Source organism: Bos taurus, chromosome 15 (genome assembly GCF_002263795.3).
Source record: "Bos taurus isolate L1 Dominette 01449 registration number 42190680 breed Hereford chromosome 15, ARS-UCD2.0, whole genome shotgun sequence".
Taxonomy (NCBI): Eukaryota; Metazoa; Chordata; class Mammalia; order Artiodactyla; family Bovidae; genus Bos; species Bos taurus.
The window spans coordinates 30,818,839-30,838,689 of NC_037342.1; the positions used below are offsets into that span (position 1 = coordinate 30,818,839).

At 48.9% G+C, this 19,851-nt stretch overlaps 1 protein-coding gene across 2 annotated transcripts in view; it reads left to right on the plus strand.

The window, feature by feature from the left end:
- The window catches only part of POU2F3 (POU class 2 homeobox 3), a 90,854-nt gene that overhangs the window by 1,936 nt on the left and 69,067 nt on the right, over nucleotides 1-19,851 (plus strand). For both annotated transcript variants that reach the window (XM_005215950.4, NM_001205830.1), the window contains exon 2: nucleotides 5,396-5,464. In XM_005215950.4, the coding sequence (XP_005216007.1) occupies nucleotides 5,396-5,464 (69 nt within the window). The remainder of the gene's footprint in view (nucleotides 1-5,395; nucleotides 5,465-19,851) is intronic.

Sequence of the window (19,851 nt, forward strand, 5' to 3'; positions counted from 1 at the left end):
GGTGAGGAGGCCAAGCCCTCCTTGCCTGGCCTGGGAGAAAGCTCCAGGCTGATGCTTATCAGAAGCCCAGCACCTCCCCCAGCCCTGTCCCCTGCAGGCAGACACTGAGGGGTGATTAAGCTAAACCTGAGGGGCACTGCCTCCTCAGGTGGGGTCTGCGTCTACTCGGTGTGGGCAACCTGAGTCATCTCTCTACAGCTGCTTGCTGCCACTCCCCAGCCCACTTCTTCAGCCTGTCTCCCCTTGGGGCTGTCCAGCTTCCCTGTGAGGTTTCTTGGCCCCTCTGTGGTGTCCGGTTCCCCTTCGACAGCACCTCAAAGGGATCGCTCAGTTTGGGACTTTCTGTGAAGCCTCTCTGACTGGGTCTCCATTTGAGGGTTCCCTTTGCTGGGTCTTCTCAGTGGGCTTCTTACTCCAAGGTCATCTTTTTAGGGTCCTTCAATGAGGGCCCTGCTGTGGGGTCTCTGAGGGAGGGTCCATCTATGGAGTGTCTCCTTGTGGGACCCTCTCTTGGGTCTCTCAGTTCAGGATCCTCTTTGCGGAAATTTGGTCTCTCTCTCTCTTTTTTAAAATTATTTATATATTTATTTGGCTGCATTGGGTCTTACTTGTGGCACTCAGGGCCTTTCATTGCAGAACATGCACTCTCTAGTCGTGTGCAGGCTTAGTTGCTCCACCGCATGTGGGATCTTAGTTCCCTGGCCAGGAATCGAACTCGTGCTCCCTGCATTGCAAGGTGGATTCTTTTATATATATATATATATATATACACATACACACACACACACACGCATACACACACACAATAAATTTATATGTAATGAATAAATATATAATAAATTATATATATATAATATAATATTTAATATAAATATATTATATATATATATAGTTCCACCTAAAACTATCACAACATTTTTAATTGTCTATACTCCTATATATATATATAGGAGTATAGACAATTAAAAATGTGATAGTTTCAGGTGGACAGCAGAGGTTCAGCATGCATACACATGTATCCATTGCTCCCCTCCCATCCAGGCTGGCAAGACGGATTCTTAACCACTGGACCCACCAGGAAAATCCTGAAATCTGGTCTCTTTTGAACCCTATTTTTCCCCTCCCAGTGGTCCTGTGTCCTGTGGGTACTTTATAAACAGCACTTGCCCTTCGAATCCCCAGTCTGAGCCCTTGTGGATTCCTCCTCCATTGATTTACTACAAGAGTTTGGGGTGGGGTGTGGGCTACCCTGAAACTCCCCACCTAGCAGCTCCGTTGGCATGTCAGCCCCTGTGCCAGCCCATCTTTTCACTCAGATAACCTGGGTGCCAGCTGTGATCCAGGTCTGCCTGGGGCCTCAGCACTTTGTGTTTTGTAGAGCACCTCTCCTTCAACACAAACACTCGAGCATGAATGAGGTCACCAGACAGGGGGGCACCCCAGCCAAAGAGGGGCTCCTCCCTCCCAGGCCCCAAACAGGTGGAGGGGTAGACAAGAGTCAGACAGAAGGCTTCCCTGGGGGTGCAGCTAAGAACCTGCCTGCCAGTGCAGGGGACAGGGATTTGATACCTGGTCCACGAAGATCCGGTAACTAAACTCGTGTACCCCACCCACTGAAGTCCACTCGCCTTAGAGCCTGTGCTCCTCGACAAGAGAAGCCACCACAACGAGAAGCCTGCACAGCCGGCAACTAGAGAGCAGTACCCACTTTCCGAAAGTAGAGAAATTTGATGCGCAGCAACAAAGACCAGTGTAGCCAGGAAAAAAAAAAGGAATCAAAAACCTCAGGCAGAAGAGACAGAAGAGACAGTGGAATTCAGCCTAAGGGGGACACTCAGTTAGTCCCAGGGCACCTCTTGTTTTGCCCCTTTTCTCACTGTGAGCTGTTCCCCATCAGGGTTGGGAAAGAAGATTCAAGTCTCACAGACTGATACCAGTTACGGCTCGGGACCCCAGGGTCCTTCCAAGGTCTCATGAGAGGATGTGCATTTCTCCTGAAGTAGAGGCGAGGGTTGACTCCTCCACAGCAGAGTTGGAAACATGGCTAGCTTAGAAGTAGGACGGTGGGCCCCTTGAATTGCCTCTGGGAGAAGTGCCCCCAGCAGTGGGTGTGGGAGGGAGAAGTCAGGAGGAGCTCCAGTCCCTTCCGAGGAGTTGAAGATGGACCGTAGGAGAGAGGGGAGTGGACCTTTTGCTTTCCCAGCATCGCCTGGGCCCGGGATGTCCAGGACACTGTGGGCACTGAGCCTGCAGCCTGGGGAAGTGCTGCCCCTCAGACTCTGCTCCTACAGGTTCACACACACATCCTGGTTCACCAATGTGTCAGGACGGGCTGCTGCTGGGTCATGCCAGGGCATCAGGAGGGCAACGCCGGCAGCCAACACCTTGCCCCAGCTTCAGAGAATGACGGCGCCAGTGAGGCAGATGAGGGGCTGTCTGGTATCTGGGTTCTTACACAGAGCAGCTGAGCCTCCCCAGGGAAGGGAGTGATGGCAAGGAGCCTACTCAGTGCCAACTGAGATAAGAACAGCACAGAAGCCCGGCCCCACCCCACACCTCCCCCACTCACCTCCGGCAAGTGTTGTCCGACAGGCAAAGGGTTACGGCGTCTCAGGGAGTTTCGGTGTTGGCCCATTTTTAGGCTGAGACCCAAGAGCTCATTCCGCCCATCAGCCTCAACCTCCTACCCAACAGGAACAGGCTCTCAGTATCTTAGCATCCTATGGCACTCAAGAGCTTTTACAGATCATCTCAGCCTGCCCCTCCATTCAGACCCACATCTCTGTCCGATCCCGAAGTATCACAGTGTCGCTCCCATGATGGATACGTTGAACAAGTAGATGTCCTGGTAGAGTGTGGAGCCTTTGACTCCTTCAAAAGTTTTTTTTTCGATATGATTAGGACTTCCTTTTATGCTAATTTAAAAGTTCAGAGAGATGGCTTTTGGATAGATTTAAAGATGGTGCAGGGAATGGGTTTTGGAGGATAGTCTGCGTTATAGGCATAAAATTACGGTTGAGCTAAAAAGTTACCCTTCTTAAATGTCAGAAGTTTGGAATAAGTTGATTCAGAATACTTGGTTATCATCCCAGCCTTACTACTACTTAAACTCTTTCTGTGCCCATGAGCGTTTTTCTAATGAAGTCAGAATTTGGAGAATGCAGATGCCTTCCCAGGTAAAGGACAAATTACGATAATGCTGAGACAGAAAACCAAAGCTGTTTATTGTAATGGGAGAAGGGGACCCCCATTGAAGCTTAAGTATCCAGTTAGTTCACTCATTTATCACAGCTTTCTGTGTGCCAAGTGCTGTGCCAGGCTGTTTTCATTCATAATCTTACTTGCTCATCACAATAATTCTGGGGAGTATCATTCTTTTCTTTTCTTTTTTAGCTGAGAAAACAGGTTCACATGTGTGGCCAGGGTTCCCCCTGCTAGTTAGGATGGCACTGGGATTAAATCCAGGGCTGTCTGTCTGCTGTCAAAATCTGTGCTCTGAATTCCCAGGACTGCTGAAGCAGGTTTAAAAGCCCAATGAGGGTGAGAACTCACCCCCCTCCCACCCGCTTCCTCGTCAGTCTCTGGTTTTTTCTCAGCACTGTTGAGAATCCCTATGGGGGAGTGTGACTGAGCCTGTTTGTGGTAGGCAATGCCCAGCTCAAGGGTGGGACTTCATTGGTGGGACAAAGCAAAGCCTGTTTCCCACTGGAGCAGAAAATGAGGACTAGCAGAAGTCCTTTGCAGGTGTGTCCAGGTGGCCCACCCTAGTTATGCTGATGCATGGCAGACTATACAGAAAGTTTCAAACTGCAGCAGGAAGAACTTTGGTTAAGCTCGCGAAATGCTTTCTCAAGTGTCATGCGCTGAGAAGGGTGGCCAGTGTGGTTGCAGGGTTTCCCCTAGAGGTCTGTAACCACACAGGACAGCATGGATGTCTGAGGCAGGCTATACGGAGCTCCACTTATTCATCTGGGAGTGGTCACTTAGGCTGATCTCAAAAATACTCTTCAAACTACAGCAGCTCCTAAGGTTGCTTACCCCCACCCCTGCTGCTGGGGTGTTCCAAGGTCTGGAAAGCCTTGGGACTCCCCATCTCTGTCTTGCTTGGCGTGACAGTCACCCCTTCTACATTGCAGTCACTGCTACCCCTGGGACCACAATTTAAATCTCTGCCAGAGCCACACACGTCATTGCCCTAAACTAAATAAATAAATGAGTTTCTTCCCGCTTTTCCCCCTGGGGGAGGTCCACCCTTCTCCCTCATCCTGATCCTCTCCAGACCTCAGGCATCCAGACTGCCAACTGCTTGATTACCTGATGCAAATGAAGATGGCCTGCTTACCCGACATTGGCTGGGGAACTGGGTATGCAAATTGGCTCACCCAGACTTTATCAGATTTGAAAGAGTTAAAATGCTGCCCCAGAGAAGAGGGTGGGGGTAAGGTGGGTGGGTGGGTGGGGAGTCAACCCAGTTTGAATAAAATATTCTTCTGTCTTTAAGGGCTTCAGTATTTGAGTGGTTTAATAAGGAGAGGAGTCTAGAGAACGAGAGTTAGTTCAAAGCTACATCTTTCCTTCTCTCTGTGCACCCTGGAGGGGACTTAGGGGCCTCTTAGGTAGTGGCAGCTGTCTGTTGTGGGTAAATGTTTAATTTATTGAAATGAAGCAGGGCAGACAGGCCAGACCAGAAGCACTTGGGGACTGAGACAGGGGGCTTGTGTAGGTCTTCTCTCGCTGTGGGGCACTGACCCTGTCACCACCCCTCTCTTACTAAGAACTGAAAATGCTGAATGAGTAGGAGAGAAGGTAAGGATTCCCAGAGAGGGCCACACAGATACTAGGGTTTGATCCCTAGACAGTGGGCTGGCCTCTGAGAATCAAACAGAGAACAGAGGCAGAAGGGCAGGCCTTGGTTCAAGCGTACTCTTACCTCCCAGGTTAGATTTATTATAGTGGGGGTTGGGGGCAGGATGCGAGATGGATTTCTTATGCTGCTTTAAAAATTACTTACATTCTCCAGATGCCAAATGAAGTGAGGATGAAGAATGGGAGACATTCTCCCCCATGCTCCACCCACCCTCTGTTGTACCCTTCCCCTTGTTTAAATTTTTACCAGCTGAGCCAGGCGATGGAAAGTAGTGGCAACGAATGATACAAAGTGGGAGAGACCCTACAGTAGCCGGAAGAGGGGGGAAAGGAGGCTAGCCTGAGAGAAGAGTATATGTGTCCCCAAGCTTATGAATATTCTAATAGTTGTACGTTCAGGAATCAGGAATTTGAAAGTCTGATGGTTGTTGTAATTACACATTCATCTTCACTGTTTAGTTACAGCCACATATGTCAGAGCGAGAAAAATTGTGACCTGTTATTAAAATCGGTTGTGTTTTCCCTGCAGATATAAAGATGAGTGGGGACGTAGCAGATTCTACAGATGCTCGAAGTGCTCTCAGCCAGGTGGAGACAGGTAAGGGTCTTCTCTTCTGGGGACAGAGACAGAAAAGCAAGGGTGGGAGAGGGTTATTGGAATTCATCGAATAATGAATCTCTTATTCATTTCTTGTATCCTTTCTGGCTTGGTCTTTCAGCCAATCAGACCCAAAGGCTGAGTCAGGAAGCGAAGAGGTTCCCTAGAGATGTGGGTATGACCCTTTGAACAGTAGACATTGGTCTACAGTAGAACAAAGTCTCTGGAACGAGGCCTTAGATCCTTAGAAACAAACAAGTTAGGGAGGAGATTCACTTCTTCTCCCCCCGCCTTTTTTTTGTGCCTGCACCGTGCAGCATATGGGATCATTAGTCCCCGTACCAGGGATCAAACCCACTCTCTGCTGTGGAAGCTTGGCATCAAACCACTGGACCCCCAGGAAAGTTCCGAGATTCACTTCTTCATTTGCCATTCCAAGACCCCTAGAAACAGCAGGCTGTGTTCCCAGCTGCTACTGGCTGACGGAAGGCAGAACCTGTCTTTGGTAAATGGGAACTAAGGCCTTTTAACCCCAGATTTCTCAATAATCCTACTCAAGGATCTAACCAAAGAGGCCCATGTACAAGTGTTCGTCTTCCAAATTACATGCATGTGGGTGGTAAATAGACCCAGAAAGGAAGGCTTAGTGCCTGGAGATGATTTTGCTTTGTGAATAAGAGAAAGAGAACAGAAAAGAATTGAGAAGAAAGTTTCATAGCTCCCTGCTTTTAACTCTGTCATCCTTACTTTGAAAGCTCCATATAATTAAAAAGAACTTAAAGAAAGATGAGTATAAATTGTAACACCACCAAATAACTTTAATAGCATCCCAACAAGACCTCAATTAGTCTTTCATCTAGATCATTAGAGGCGTAAAAATTAGAAGTGGAAGAGAATCGATGTCCCCCAGAGCTAAAATCTTTTCCCAAGTCTTCAGGTGCAGTCTCATTCCATTCTTTTTTTTTTTTAGTATTTATTTATTTGGCTGCACTGGATCTTAGTTGTGGTACATGGATCCCACGGGTTCTGTAGGCTAGGCGGGCTGGCTTAGTGGCCTTGTGGCGTATGAGATCTTAGCTCCCAGACCAGAGATGGAACCCATGTCCCCTGCATTAGAAGGCAGATTCCTAACTACTAGACCACCAGGGAAGTCCCAGTCTAGTTCCATTGTTAAAGCTAAAAGGCTCCGGATCAGGGACAAGAAAACTGAGAGTCTTGTGGAGGCATCTGTAGGATATATTTCCCATAAACTTTCCTGCCCACCCCGCTCCCCAGTTTAGTATTGATACTGTCTGTCTGCACAGGTGGTGGCACAGGTTTTATGTTTTGCTTTGTGTCTGGGGACAGTTAAGTTAGGAGAGGGTGGGCCAGTTGCAACCATTTGCCAATTGATTTATTAGCTGAGAATGTGTTACTATAGGGTCTATGGAATGGGGCATCTTTTCTTCCCAGTTGTGAAGAAAATTGCCTTTTATCTCCAGAACTCAAGCAAGGCTTTCAAATCAGTTCTCCTGAAGAGTATCAGGCCTGTCTCTGTTCTGAACACTTCCCTAGAAAAAGGAGAGTCCAGAAGCCTTGTTTCAGGGAAGCTGGGCCACCCTCCCCCTGTAGCAGGCTGGCTGGAGCCAACTCTGCTCATCTGGGCCGAGTATATTGTCCCAGGTATGTGAGGACACAGTTAAGAGAATGTCCATATGGATGGAAGAGTGCACTTAGCAGGCTAGCTCTGGGGCCCTGTTATTAGTTATGGGACCAAGTCAAGGTGCCTGTGTCAGGAGTGAGAAGGACCTATAACAAAACCCTGAAAAGTGAGCCAGGAGGTGGAGGGAGTTCAGATCCTGAGTAGGGATTGGTTGTTTAGTTGTTCAGTTGTGTCTGACTCTTCGCAACCCAGTGGACTGTAGCCCTCCAGGCTTCTCTGTCCACGTGATTTCCCAGGCAAGAATACTGGAGTGGGTTGCCATTTCCTTTTCCAGGGGATCTTCCCAACCCAGAGATCGAACCCAAGGCAAATTCTTTACTGCTGAGCTACCAGGGAAGTAAAGAATCCGCCTGCCAATGCAGGAGCTACAGGAGACGCAGGTTCGATTCCTGGTCAGGAAGATCCCCTGGAGAAGGGAATGGCAACCCACTCCGGTATTCTTGCCAGGATAATTCCATGGACAGAAGAGCCTGGCAGGCTACAGCCCATAGTGTCCCAAAGAGTCAGACATGACTGAGTGGGGTTAGGAAGGTTTATTTTCTATAGGCCATCTCCATGGTTCTGGCCTCCTGTCTGGGAGTGTAGGAGCTCGCACAGACTAGGTTGTAGGTCCAAGAATCTGAACATAAACTGGATCTTTCAAATACAACTGTCATCCCAGTGACTGTCAGTTCAAAATGTGACCTTAGACCACTTTGCTTCCCCAAGAGGCAGGAACAGATGACCTTCGACGAGTATGGATTTAGAATCAAACAGATGTAGGGTAAAGAAAATAGCTTTCCTGCTTACTGGTTGTGTGATCTGATAAGTTAGTTTAATTTCATCTTTTTCTCTTTTTTATTAAATTTATTTTTGTCCATTGATTTGGCTGCACTTAGTTGATTAGTTGATTATTGATTAGTTGTAGCATGTGGGATCTAGTTCCCAGGGACTGAACTCAGGCCCCCTGGGTTGGGAACATGGAGTTATAACCACTGGACCACCAGGGAAGTCCCAGTTCATCTCTTTTAAAGGGGACAATTAATGTCCATCCTTAGAGAGTAGGTTGAGAGCTGGGATGTTTAAAGCCATTAGCACAGTTATGACAGCTGTGGCCATCATTTCCTCAAATGGCATCATCAAGGTCTTGTGATTCTGGGGTCTTCCCTGGTAGTTAGCAGTTGGGGCTCTGAGTTTTCACTGTAAGAGGCATGGGTTCAATCTTTGGTGGGGGAACTAAGATCCCACATGCCATGAGCCTGACCAAAAAAAAAAAAAAGATGCAATGTACATAACGAACCTTTCTGCTAAGTGTTTTGGGGCTGCAGGTAGCTCGAGTGCCCTCACCCCTTCACTCAGGCCTCGAGGGTCAACCCTAGATATTGATTTTGCTCCTTTCTTCCACCACTCAGGGAAGAATTCTGTATGGGTCCTACACTCCAAGGAGACCCGTTAGTCCATGTTGTCTGGAACACCTCTAACCCCAGACCCTTCAGTTTTAGGGGCTCAGCTTGGTAGCTGGTAGCATCCATACTTGAGTGATTGTCAAATTACTGCATGTTTTTAAGGGCAAGAAAAAAAGAGGTAGCTAATTAAAGCAACCAAACTTCCTGGAAAGTCGTTCTGACTCATTTTTTATGAAGGAAAGCTCATGGTGAGTCACAGTGGTTACCAACCTGGTTTAATGGCTTCCTTTGGATTTTTGAAAGGCGGATTACCCTTCCAGGCAGTGCATGAATTAAGGGGTAGTTTGTCTCTGGGTTTTAAAGGAACTATAAACAAGGGTGACCTAGAAAGCCCCAGCTCCCAGAGAACACCCTTGGTGTTGTGTGAAATCCCCAAGGGGCACATGGTGGGAGCTGAGAAAGGGAAGTGAATTTCCCTTTCACCCTGGCCAGACCGACATAGGAGAGCGTTCTCGGGTCCAGACACAGACCTCCCCGACTGGTAGAGACCTGGCAAGGCTGCTCATCCTTCTCTTCCCTGCCGTCTGGGCAGACAGGTAAATTCAGAGTGTCTTTGTGACAGCATGAAGGACCAGAGAAAGCTCCCGATCCCTGTCCAGTGCTGTTTCCACACCGCCCAGAAGACCGGAACCGAGCTGTTTCTATTGTAGCTGTTTTGTCCCTCAGTCGTGTCTTGACTCTTTGTGACCCTGTGGACTATAGCCCACTAGTCTCCTTCTGTTCATGGGATCTTCCCAGGCAAGAAATACTGGAGTGGGCTGCTGTTGCCTTCTCCAAAGCTGGTTCTAGACTTCTAAACTTTTCTGAATCCCTCCTTTGAATCCCTGTTTTTACTTTTCCTTCGTTCTTAAGCTGACATCATATACATTTTTTTTTTTCTGTTCTCACTTGAGTGGTTGATAAGAAAATAAGATTACCCACACTTCAAAAGCCCCTGGCTCTGTACTGATCAACCCCAAGCACCCACGCAGCTGACCCTATGACTTTTGACCACACCGATCATGATGTAGCTTCCAACACAGGAGAGGACAGATGGGGTGGTCTTGGAAAGAGGAAGATAAAGGCCAGTCACATCCACGGAGCTTCCTTCCCGTGCCCAGGCCCATGGAGCCAGCTGTAACTACATCACCTCATTTCATTCTTACAATCCACGTTTTTATCAGTGAGGAAATCGTGACTCAGAATGAGAAACTAACTAGCCCAGGATCGCACAGTTTCTAACCAGGAATCAAATCGGGCCTGCCTGACTCAGGCTATTAACTCCCTGCAGATTACTGGGCAAGTGTTCCCTACCTGGATGTTGATTTTCCTCCCCATTAAGGAGGATTTGGGGGCTTCTCAGTGTAAAGAATCAGACAGGTGAGGAGGGTTGTGGATCCCTGGGATGGGAAGACCCCCTGGAGTAGGAAAAGACACCCCACTGCAGTATTCTTGCCTGGGAAAAATCCCATGGACAGCGGAGCCTAGCAGGGCACAGTCCACAGGGTTGCAAAGAGTCGGACATGACTGAGCGACTAAATAACAGCAACAAAGGAGGGTTCGGGGCTGGATAATCTTTAAGGGCTGGATTTTTAAAGATGAGTACTCAGCTCTGCTTTTCAAAAGTCTCATTCATCGGTTCGCACACCCACGTGCTGCGTTTGTGTGTGGGCCTCCTCAGGCCCGAGCTGCCTGTGCACCCCATCACCTGCCTCAGCCCCTACATCCCCTCTCGGCCCACTCTCCTCTGACTCCTCCAGCTGCCTTGCTGAGTTCAGGCTCCGATCTCTCCTCTGACCTCGCTGGCAGGTCCCCTTGTGTCAGAACCTGGGTTCAGAAAGATGAAGAAACAGTCCCTGTCTTCAAGGAGCTTTTCTCCAGGACTTCAAGGTGGAGTGGGTAACAGGGCCAACTTGTGTCTGCCAGGAGCGCTTTTGAACAAAACATTTGGCCTTTACAACAGTTCTGTGCAGCTAGATGGCACCATCCCACTTTGCCGATGGGGAAATTGAGGCTGGTTAGCAAATTTCCCCAAGATTCTGAATCTAGCAATTGACATAATTAAACCTGGGTCTTTCTAGTGACTTTTTAAAAAAAAATAATTTTATTTACTTACTTATTTTTGGCTGTGCTGGGTCTTCGTTGCTGCACAGGCTTTTCCCTGGTTGTGGAGAGTGAGGGCCACTCTCTAGTTGTGATGTGTGGGCTTCTCAGCGTGGTGGCTTCTCTTGCTGCAGAGCACAGGCTCTAGGGCGTGCGGACTTCAGTAGTAGCGGCTCGTGGGCTCAGTAGTTGCGGCTCTCTTTCTACTGACTTTTCACCTAAAGAAGGTGGTGGGAAGACTGGAGACCTTCACGGGGAACAAGGGACAGATGACGCAAGAGAGTGACGGCATCAGAGAGATGCTAAAACGATGGCGGGTGGCTCCAGCCAAAGGGGCCAGAGGGGAGCCAAGCCCCTGCCGGGGGCTGGGGGGGGCAGTCTCTTCCAAGAGGTGGAAGCCTTGTCTGCTGCCAAAAGGTGCTTGCTGGGAAAGAGAGAGAAAGAGCTGGGGTCCACTCACTCCCTTTGGTGAAGTGTGGAGGGTGAGGATCTGGCCTCAGAGAGAAGTGTCTCCTCTCTTCTCTCATCCAGCCTTACCAACGTACTGGCCCCAGCTCCTCACAGTCTGCAGGCTCAGCTGTCATCAGTGGGGTGAGGAGATTGCAGACCCAGATGTCACTGGAGCAGATGCCTTGGCACTCTGTCCTGCTCAGAGATCTGGAAAGGAAGGACTCCGTGAGGGCAGCCCATGGGGAGGAGAAGGGGGACAGGAAGAAAAGAGGGCAGGGACTGGACTTCATCAGTCATGCCTTCCTTTCGCCCTTCTCCGCTTCAGTCACTTATCTGTGAGATGAAACTGCTCACTGTGTCGCATTCTCCAGAAGGACCAGCCAGGCAAGTTAGCTGTGTGGGGTCCCTTTGCAGAAAATCTCTCCTCACTTAAATCTGGGAACTTTTTTTTTTTTAATAATTAATATGTATCGGAGTATCATTGCTTTACAATGTTGTGTTCGTTTCTGCTGTTCAGCAAAGTGAGTCAGCTATACACATACATATATCCCCTCTTTTTTGGATTTCTCTCCCATTCAGGTCACCACAGAGCACTGAGTAAAGTTCCCTGTGCTGTACAGTAGGTTCGCATTCAGTTCAGTTCAGTCGCTTGGTCATGTCCAACTCTTTGAGACCCCATGGACTGCAGCAGGCCAGGCTTCCCTGTCCAGCACCAACTCCCGGAGCTTACTCAAACTCATGTCTATCGAGTCAGTGATGCCATCCAACCAGCTCATCCTCTGTCGACCCCTTCTCCTCCCGCCTTCAATCTTTCCCAACATCAGGGTCTTTATAGTGAGTCAGTTCTTCACATCAGGTAGCCAAATTATTGGCGTTTCAGCTTCAGCATCAGTCCTTCCAATGAATATTCAGGATTGATTTCCTTTAGGATAGACTGGCTGGATGTCCTTGCTGTCTAAGAGACTCTCAAGAGTCTTCTCAAACACCACAGTTCAAAAGCATCAATTCTTTTGCGCTGAGCTCTCTTTATAGTCCAGCTCTCACATCCATATGTAACTACTCGAAAAACCATAGCTTTGACTAGATGGACATTTGTTGGCAAAGTAATGTCTCTGCTTTTTAATATGCTGTCTAGATTGATCATAGCTTTCCTTCGAAGGAGCAAGCGTCTTTTAATTTCATGGCTGCAGTCACCATCTGCAGTGATTTTGGAGCCCCCCAAAATAAAGTCTTTCACTGTTTCCACTGTTTCCCCATCTATTTGCCATGAAGTGATGGGACCAGATGCCATGATCTTAGTTTTCTGAATGTTGAGTTTTAAGCCAACTTTTTCACTCTCCTCTTTCACTTTCATCAAGAGGCTCTTTAGTTCTTCTTAGCTTTCTGCCATAAGGGTGGTGTCATCTGCATATCTGAGGTTATTGATATGTCTCCTGGCAATCTTGATTCCAGCTTGTGCTTCATCCAGCCCGGCATTTCACATGATGTACTCTGCATATTATTTAAATAAGCAGGGTGACAATACACAGCCCTAACATACTCCTTTCCCAATTTTGAACCAGTCTGTTGTTCCATGTCCTGTTCTAACTGTTGCTTCCTGACCTGCATACAGATTTCTCAGGAGGCAGGTCAGGTGGTCTGGTATTCCCATCGCTTGAAGAATTTTCCACAGTTTGTTGTGATCCACACAGTAAAAGGCTTTGACATAGTCAATAAAGAAGAAGCAGATATTTTTCTGGAATTCTCTTACTTTTTCGATGATCCAAGAGATGTTGGCAATTTGATCTCTGGTTCCTCTGCCTTTTCTAAATCCAGCTTGAACATCTGGAATTTCCTGGTTCACGTACTGTTGAAGCCTGGCTTGGAGAATTTTGAGCATTACTTTGCTAGCGTGTGAGATGAGTGCAATTGTGCGATAGTTTGAACATTCTTTGGGATTGGAATGAAAACGGAACTTTTCTAGTCCTGTGGCCACTGCTGGTTCTCATGAGTTATGTTAAATCTGACAGCTTTCTGCATGGTTTTAAGAAGCAATGGACACAATTATATAGGAGAGCCTGGAGAGGTTAGTGATTCTCATAAAAGCCCAAAGAAAGAATGAGGAACTGATTCAGGACGAGAAATCCCATCTCAATTTGTTTATTCCTGGGATCTCACTGTCTCCACCCTACTGCGTCCCCAAGAAAAAGTCTGAGGATAAAGAAACTACAGCTTATTGCAACCAAGAGATGCACTTCCAGACAGAAGACTCTGGAGATGTGTATGGTTTTTAACCCAAATGTTTATGCAATAAAACTGTTCTTTCAATGACACAGAGGACAGCCGGGGTCTAGGAAGTACCTGGGGTGAGGTGAGACTTGGGGAAAGGTGCGCAAGAGTCTCCTCTTGATAGCTCTTCCTAATGAGGCATGGGGGTAAATACACACTCACATGCACACCTTTTATGATTAAATGACAGAGTAGGTGTGAAAGCACTTTGCAAAGTGTCTGTCACCATACAAATATAATCCATCATTAGGTTGATAATTATTGGAAACATTCAGGAGACAAGATAAAGAAAGCTCTGTCACTTAGCAGTGTGGGACCAGTCTGCTGGTGCCCTAGGCCTGAGTTTCCTTGTCACAATATGGGGAGGAGAGGGCTGGCTGCAGGAATAAAGTGAAGGGAATGGGCCAGGTAGGCTCTACGACTCAAGCCCAGGGACTCTGGTCCTGTGCCTTAGTCTGAACCTACTCTGTCCCTTACCTCTCTGGAGGAGAAAAAGGAAGTCATGGCCCCTGCAGATGTCCAGGGGGAACTGACAAATTCCTGGGGAGGCCAGGATTCTGAGAGGGAATCGCATTCATGCCTCACTCTTCCTTTGCAGATGTTTCAAATCTGTCCCTGGAAAATGAAAGAATCTGTTGTTCTTAGAGCTGTTTTCCCATTTATCATCCATCCTTAAGAAAAGCTAACCCCACCATTTCTCTTGGCCACCTATCCTTACTGGATGCAATTCTCAGGGTCTGAAAGTCCTTATCTCTTGCCTACGACCCTCTTGCTGCAGTAAAAGCCCCATGCCTCTTGTTCTGGCCTTCCACAAGTGGCTTCCGTCTCACCGTGTTGCCAGTTTCTGTGGCCGGGAGATTAGGAGGTACTCGGTCACCATCCAGGCTTCCTACTGTGGCCATGTGTGCTGGAGACCTCAGGAGAGCAGCCTGTGGTGTCGGGAGGTATCTGCCTCCAGCACACGAGAACCTCAGCAAATAAAACAGCTACTCCAGCAGCTCACACCTGTGCTGCACAGCTCACAGACACTTTCTCACCGTCTAGTCCCAAATCCAACCCTACAGGGCAGAACCGTGCTGCTCAGATGATAGGTGGCTGGGCCAGTTCTGCCGAGGACCTGTCCCTCTTCCTTTCTGGGGTCCCTTGAAGGATGTACCCCTCTCCCTGCCCAAGCAGCCCTGAAGCGCTTGGACCTCCTTTTCTCTTCGATCTAAGAGGGAGTAAAGTGAGGTGGCCACGTTGGGGGCCGTCAGTATGTAGTCTTTTGTTATCCTGGTTTCATCAGTGGTCATTCCTTAGGGCACCGTTTCTTAAATAATGTGGGTTGCAGGACCAGTCATTTTATTTCTGGTCAGTCACAGACCAGTCTGCAGTCCCACCATCCATGACTGGTAATGCAGCTTATACCCACCGTACACATTCAATAGGACCCAAGCTGGTCTACACCACATCCACAGAGAGTGCTCACTAATCATGTGCTCCGGGTGCTGCGAGCATTTCTAAATTCTGACTCTCTGTGTTTGGATGCATCTGGTCTCAGACTTCAGTGAACAAGTCAGACCAGCCTGGTTGTGGGACCACATTTGGAGGTGCCTTAGAGGATAAGGATGTGTCCAAGAATGCCCGTTTCCTTTGGCCTCCCATGGGCAATGGATATATCTTATAGGCTTCTGAGCATCCCTCCTGCTTCCACTGTGGCTATTGTGGGGGCAGTGATAGGGAGATCCAGCAGGGGAGGTAGGCCCAGGCAGTCCTGTGCTGTCAGGGGTGGAATGACACCACAGACACACACACACTCCTGAGCAGTGTCCAGAGGCTCAACTCAACACTGTAGCTTCTGGGTTGGATCCCTGCATTAAGGCACCTAAACTGCAGCCTCACTTCTCAAGCTGTGAGTAGATTCTTTTGGTCTCTTGGCGCTACTTTGCTCCTCAAGAAACAATTAGGGCAGTGAACACCTGGTGTGCAAAAGTGCTCAGCAAGTGGAAAAGGAATTTGCAGAGAAATGAGCAGCCAAATTAGAGTAAAGTCTGAGGGCTTGAGGCCTTTCCTAGTGGCTCAGACGGTAAAGAATCTGCCTGCCAATGCAGGAGACCCAGGTTCCAGCCCTGCTTCGGGAAGATCCCCTGGAGGAGGGCATGGCAACCCGCTCCAGTATTCTTGCCTGGAGAATCCCATGGGCAGAGGAGCCTGGCGGGCTACAGTCCATGGGGTCACACAGAGTCGGACACAACTGAAGCGACTTAGCATGCACGACTGGGGTAACAGCAGGGCCCTGGGAGTCTCAGGGAGGGCAGGCCTTTGTGCCAAGCCAGGAACGTGAGAAACAGAGCGGCGGGCATCTCCCAAAAGAGCAGTAGTGCAGTTGACTCAAAAAATAATAGGTGTTAATTTGCATGGCATTTTACATACGCCCTGCTTTCCATTCCTACCGCTGGAGAGGCATGGCCGAAACCCCCCAGGTCTGTCCTCTCCTGTCACCCCCTCTAGGAGCATCGCGGTGTCCTCCAGGCTCCAGAACTTTCACCACCCAGCCCATCCTTAAATTAGGCCAACCTGGGGAAAAAAACAGCAGTGGGCCTCGCTTGGGTGTGCAGGGTCCAGATTTGCACTAGAGAAGCAAGCAGGTGGCCTGGTAGGTCTGGGACCCTTTGGGCACCTCGGTGAGGGGCGCCCCACTTGCCTGCGGTGGCTACAGTGAGGCCTACTTGGTAGGCAGGGGGCTTGCCCACCCCACCTACTTGGACTGGGGAGAGGAACAAAAAAATCTAAGCCGGGGAGCCCAGAGAGGTGTCACCCAAAGGAGAGGAAACCCAATGGTTGCCATGACGATGGGGACTGGTGCCTGATTTGCATAGGGCAATGATTTCCATACTGCAGGGTGGATTTCCATATCCCTGCCTCAAAGCCTGTTGGGGCCAGAAGCGGGAGAGGGGAGAGGTTATTTGAAATTCAAATGAGGGTGATTAAGGTTTTCTTGAGGAGGGAAGTGTGGACAAAAGGGGTTAAGCCAGCTGGGAAACGTCTGCTCAGGGCTCCAAGATATCAAAGGGAGGTGGCTGCTCTGGGCTGGCCTCTCCCACCCCTGTCTCTGTCCCCTCACCCCCTCACCACAGGCCCCTGGAGGCTGAGGGTGGTTGTCTGGGCCGGGTATTTGTGGCCTCGGCCTCCCAGGAGAAACAGCTAGGTCTTTATTCCCCTCCTGTCCCAGACTCAGTTTACCTCCCAGGGTCCTAAAAGATGCTTGGATTCTTAAAAACCATTGAGTGAGTTAATGAGTTCTAGTTCTGGGCTTAGGCCTGCCACCCTCTGCTGACAACAGATTGGTCATCTCAGTTTTTGTATCAGTGAAACTGGAGAAGCAGTCTGCACCTCCTTGTCCGACTGAGGAGATGTGAGGAGACAGGCATTCTGGAGTCATCTCTGCCATGAACCTGTGCCAAAAATCACCTCTGTCTTCAGGCCCTGAGTCTGTGCATTGGACAAAGGATCTGAACTTGAGGGTCTCTGATATCACTTCCGGTTCTAAGATGCTGAAGTCTGTGAGTACATGATTGATCCTATGTGCTCACCGGTTGTTATTTGTAAGATGTGGGTTGCTGCACCCCTGGTTCCTCTAATGTGTTAGGAACGGCAGCCCTGTCCCCCAGCTCACCAAGGTGCAGGCCATAAATGCAGTGACTTTGGAGCCAGAGTCTGTATTTGAATCCCAGCTTCTCTACTTACTAGTTATAGGACCTTGAGGTGGTTACTTAATGTCTCAGCTCAGTTTCCTAGACTGTAAAACGGGGGTAATAGTAGACATGGGTCTCATAGGGTTCCAGTGAAAACTGAATAAGCCAACATCTGTAAAGCACTTAGAGTATAGCTTGAGTGAGTGAAAGTTGCTCAGGCGTGTCTGACTCTTTGCAACCCCATGGACTATACAGTCCATGGCATTCTCTAGGCCAGAATACTGGAGTGGGTAGCCTTTCCCTTCTCCAGGGGATCTTCCCAACCCAGGGATCGAACCCAGGTCTTCCACATTGCAAACAGTTCTTTGCCAGCTGAGCCACAGGGGAAACCCAAGAATGCTAGAGTGGGTAGCCTATCCCTTCTCCAGCAGCTCTTCCTGACCCAGGAATTGAACTGGGGTCTCCTGCATTGCAGATGGATTCTTCACCAACTGAGCTAACAGGGAAGCCCCTAGAGCGGAGCCTGCCATACGTAATGCAATACAGGAATGCTATTTGCCAGTGTTAGTATCAGAAAGACAAATTGTCCACACGATGGAGCAGTGACCCAATTGAGGGACCCTCTGTTAGGAATATGGACTGTCTCCTGAATGGACCTACCTGTGAATTCATTCACTTGTGGCCCACACACTGTCACAGCCACCTGTGCTTGGGAATGGGAAGCATACGTCAACGAAGGGCCCTCAAACAAACTGACATAAGGCAATCCAGAAATGGCTGGAAGGAGGGGAAAGAACTAGTGCCAAGACCCCTCCTCCCCACACCCAGTGCTTAGAGATGTGACAGATTCAAGGAGGCTGCTGCTGCTGCTGCTGCTAAGTCCCTTCAGTCGTGTCCAACTCTGTGAGACCCCATAGACGGCAGCCCACCAGGCTACCCCGTCCCTGGGATTCTCAAGGCAAGAACACTGGAGTGGGTTGCCATTTCCTTCTCCAGTGCTTGGAAGTGAAAAGACTAGAAGACGTTTATAGTTCTGGAACTCTAAAGGTCTTTTTTCCTTCTCAGGTTTCTGCAACAATTCCATTTTTTGTTTTCATTTGGAGATAGATAGTACAAAAACTGTGGTGTAGTCAGTCTTGGCTGGTGGACAGATGTGGGCTTGAGTTTCTACTTGACAAGTTACTAACCAGTAACCTTGGGCCAGGTTGATTAGCCTCTTTGAGCCTCAGTTTTCCTCATCTGTGAAATGGGATAATAAGAGCACCAACTCATGGGGTGATGATGAGGATTAAATGCTGTCCTGTATATAAAATGTTTAATACAAAGCTTGGTGCGTAGTAAATGCTCAATAAATGCCAACTATTAATTAATCCCTGTTATTTGAAAACAGTGTTCTCTTGCCAAAATGTTTGAAAATTCTCTGGTCTAGTCCTATTCTCGTATTTTATGGGGAAAGAGACTGGGGTCAGAAAAAGGGGAATGATTTTTCCAAGGTCACAGCAGAGAATTGAGATCCCTATTTCTTTAGAAGTCTTTCCCTACCCTAGAGGTAGTCCTCTGTCCTTCGTTTTTTTTTATTGTTTCTTTGGACAAAGCCTCATCTCTCCCCATCACCTGTCCCTCAGAAGTGGCCGCTCCAACGCTTGGAACAGGGGTCCCAGAAGGGGAGAAAGAGGCATGACACAGGGTGAGCACAGGGCATGGTGTCTGGTTCCAGAGGACATTGGCAGGCCTCACTGTCTCTGAGCCTCAAGTTTCCTCACTGGTGAAGTAGGCATTCTGGAATCTCTGGCCCTGTAGACCTCACAGGTAGGCGAGGCTCTCTTAAGGATGTGAAACGAAAGTGTACTGCCCAGAAAGGAACAAACCCAGTTCAAGTCCCCAAGACCCATGCTTGTTGGCCAGCCCATGGGCCCTGCCTCCAGAGCTGAGAGATCAGATTTCCATCCCTCCAGGTTGGGCTCCGTGACCCAGCCTCAATTTCCTTATCTGTAAAACGAGTTGTAAGGCGGGAGCATATCTGTGGCAGCTGAAGGAAGTGTGAGTTGTTCTACAAATGTGAGATAGCATCTTCCGTCTAAGCTTTCCCACCGCACACGTGCCCCTTGGAGCCACACAAAGGACATCTGTGTGCCTGTGTGAAGCCCAGAGCCCCGCTGCGTCTATGCAGCGTCTCTTACCAATCTTAAACCTCTTCCCCTCTCAGAACTCAGGGTGGAGTGGGCTGGGGGCTGGTCTGGAGGAGACCTTTAGGGAACCCCTTGACTGTGGTCAGAAGGCAAGTTCGAGTGTCAGAGCTGGGGTTCTGTTCCTGCTTTGCCTGCATTACCTGTGTGGCTTTCGCTCATCACTCATCCTGTCTGGGACTCAGTCTCCTCACCTGTCAGTGGTGAGTGCAGCACCGGGCGTCTGTGTGATCCCGTTCAGCACAAGAAGTGCTGATAGAAAAACAGCAGCCAAGGCACTTCTCTGATCTGTGCCCAGAACCCTGGGTTTCCTTAACAGAGTTTTTCCTTTCAAGTTGGATTTTTATTGTTTTCCGGGGTCAAGGGATGATGAGTGGAGACTGGGCTGGGGATCCTGGCCCTTTGACCCCATTCCAGGCCAGGGCCCGAGTCCCTAGTCTCTTTTTACGGGAACCTGACACATCTGCCCGCATGCTCCTTCAGCTCCTCTGATCACACTGCCCACTTTGGGCCTCAGTGTGTGGCCAGCAGAAAGTGGGGGTCCCAGGAGTCCCCTCTATAGCTCAGACTGAGAGGAAAT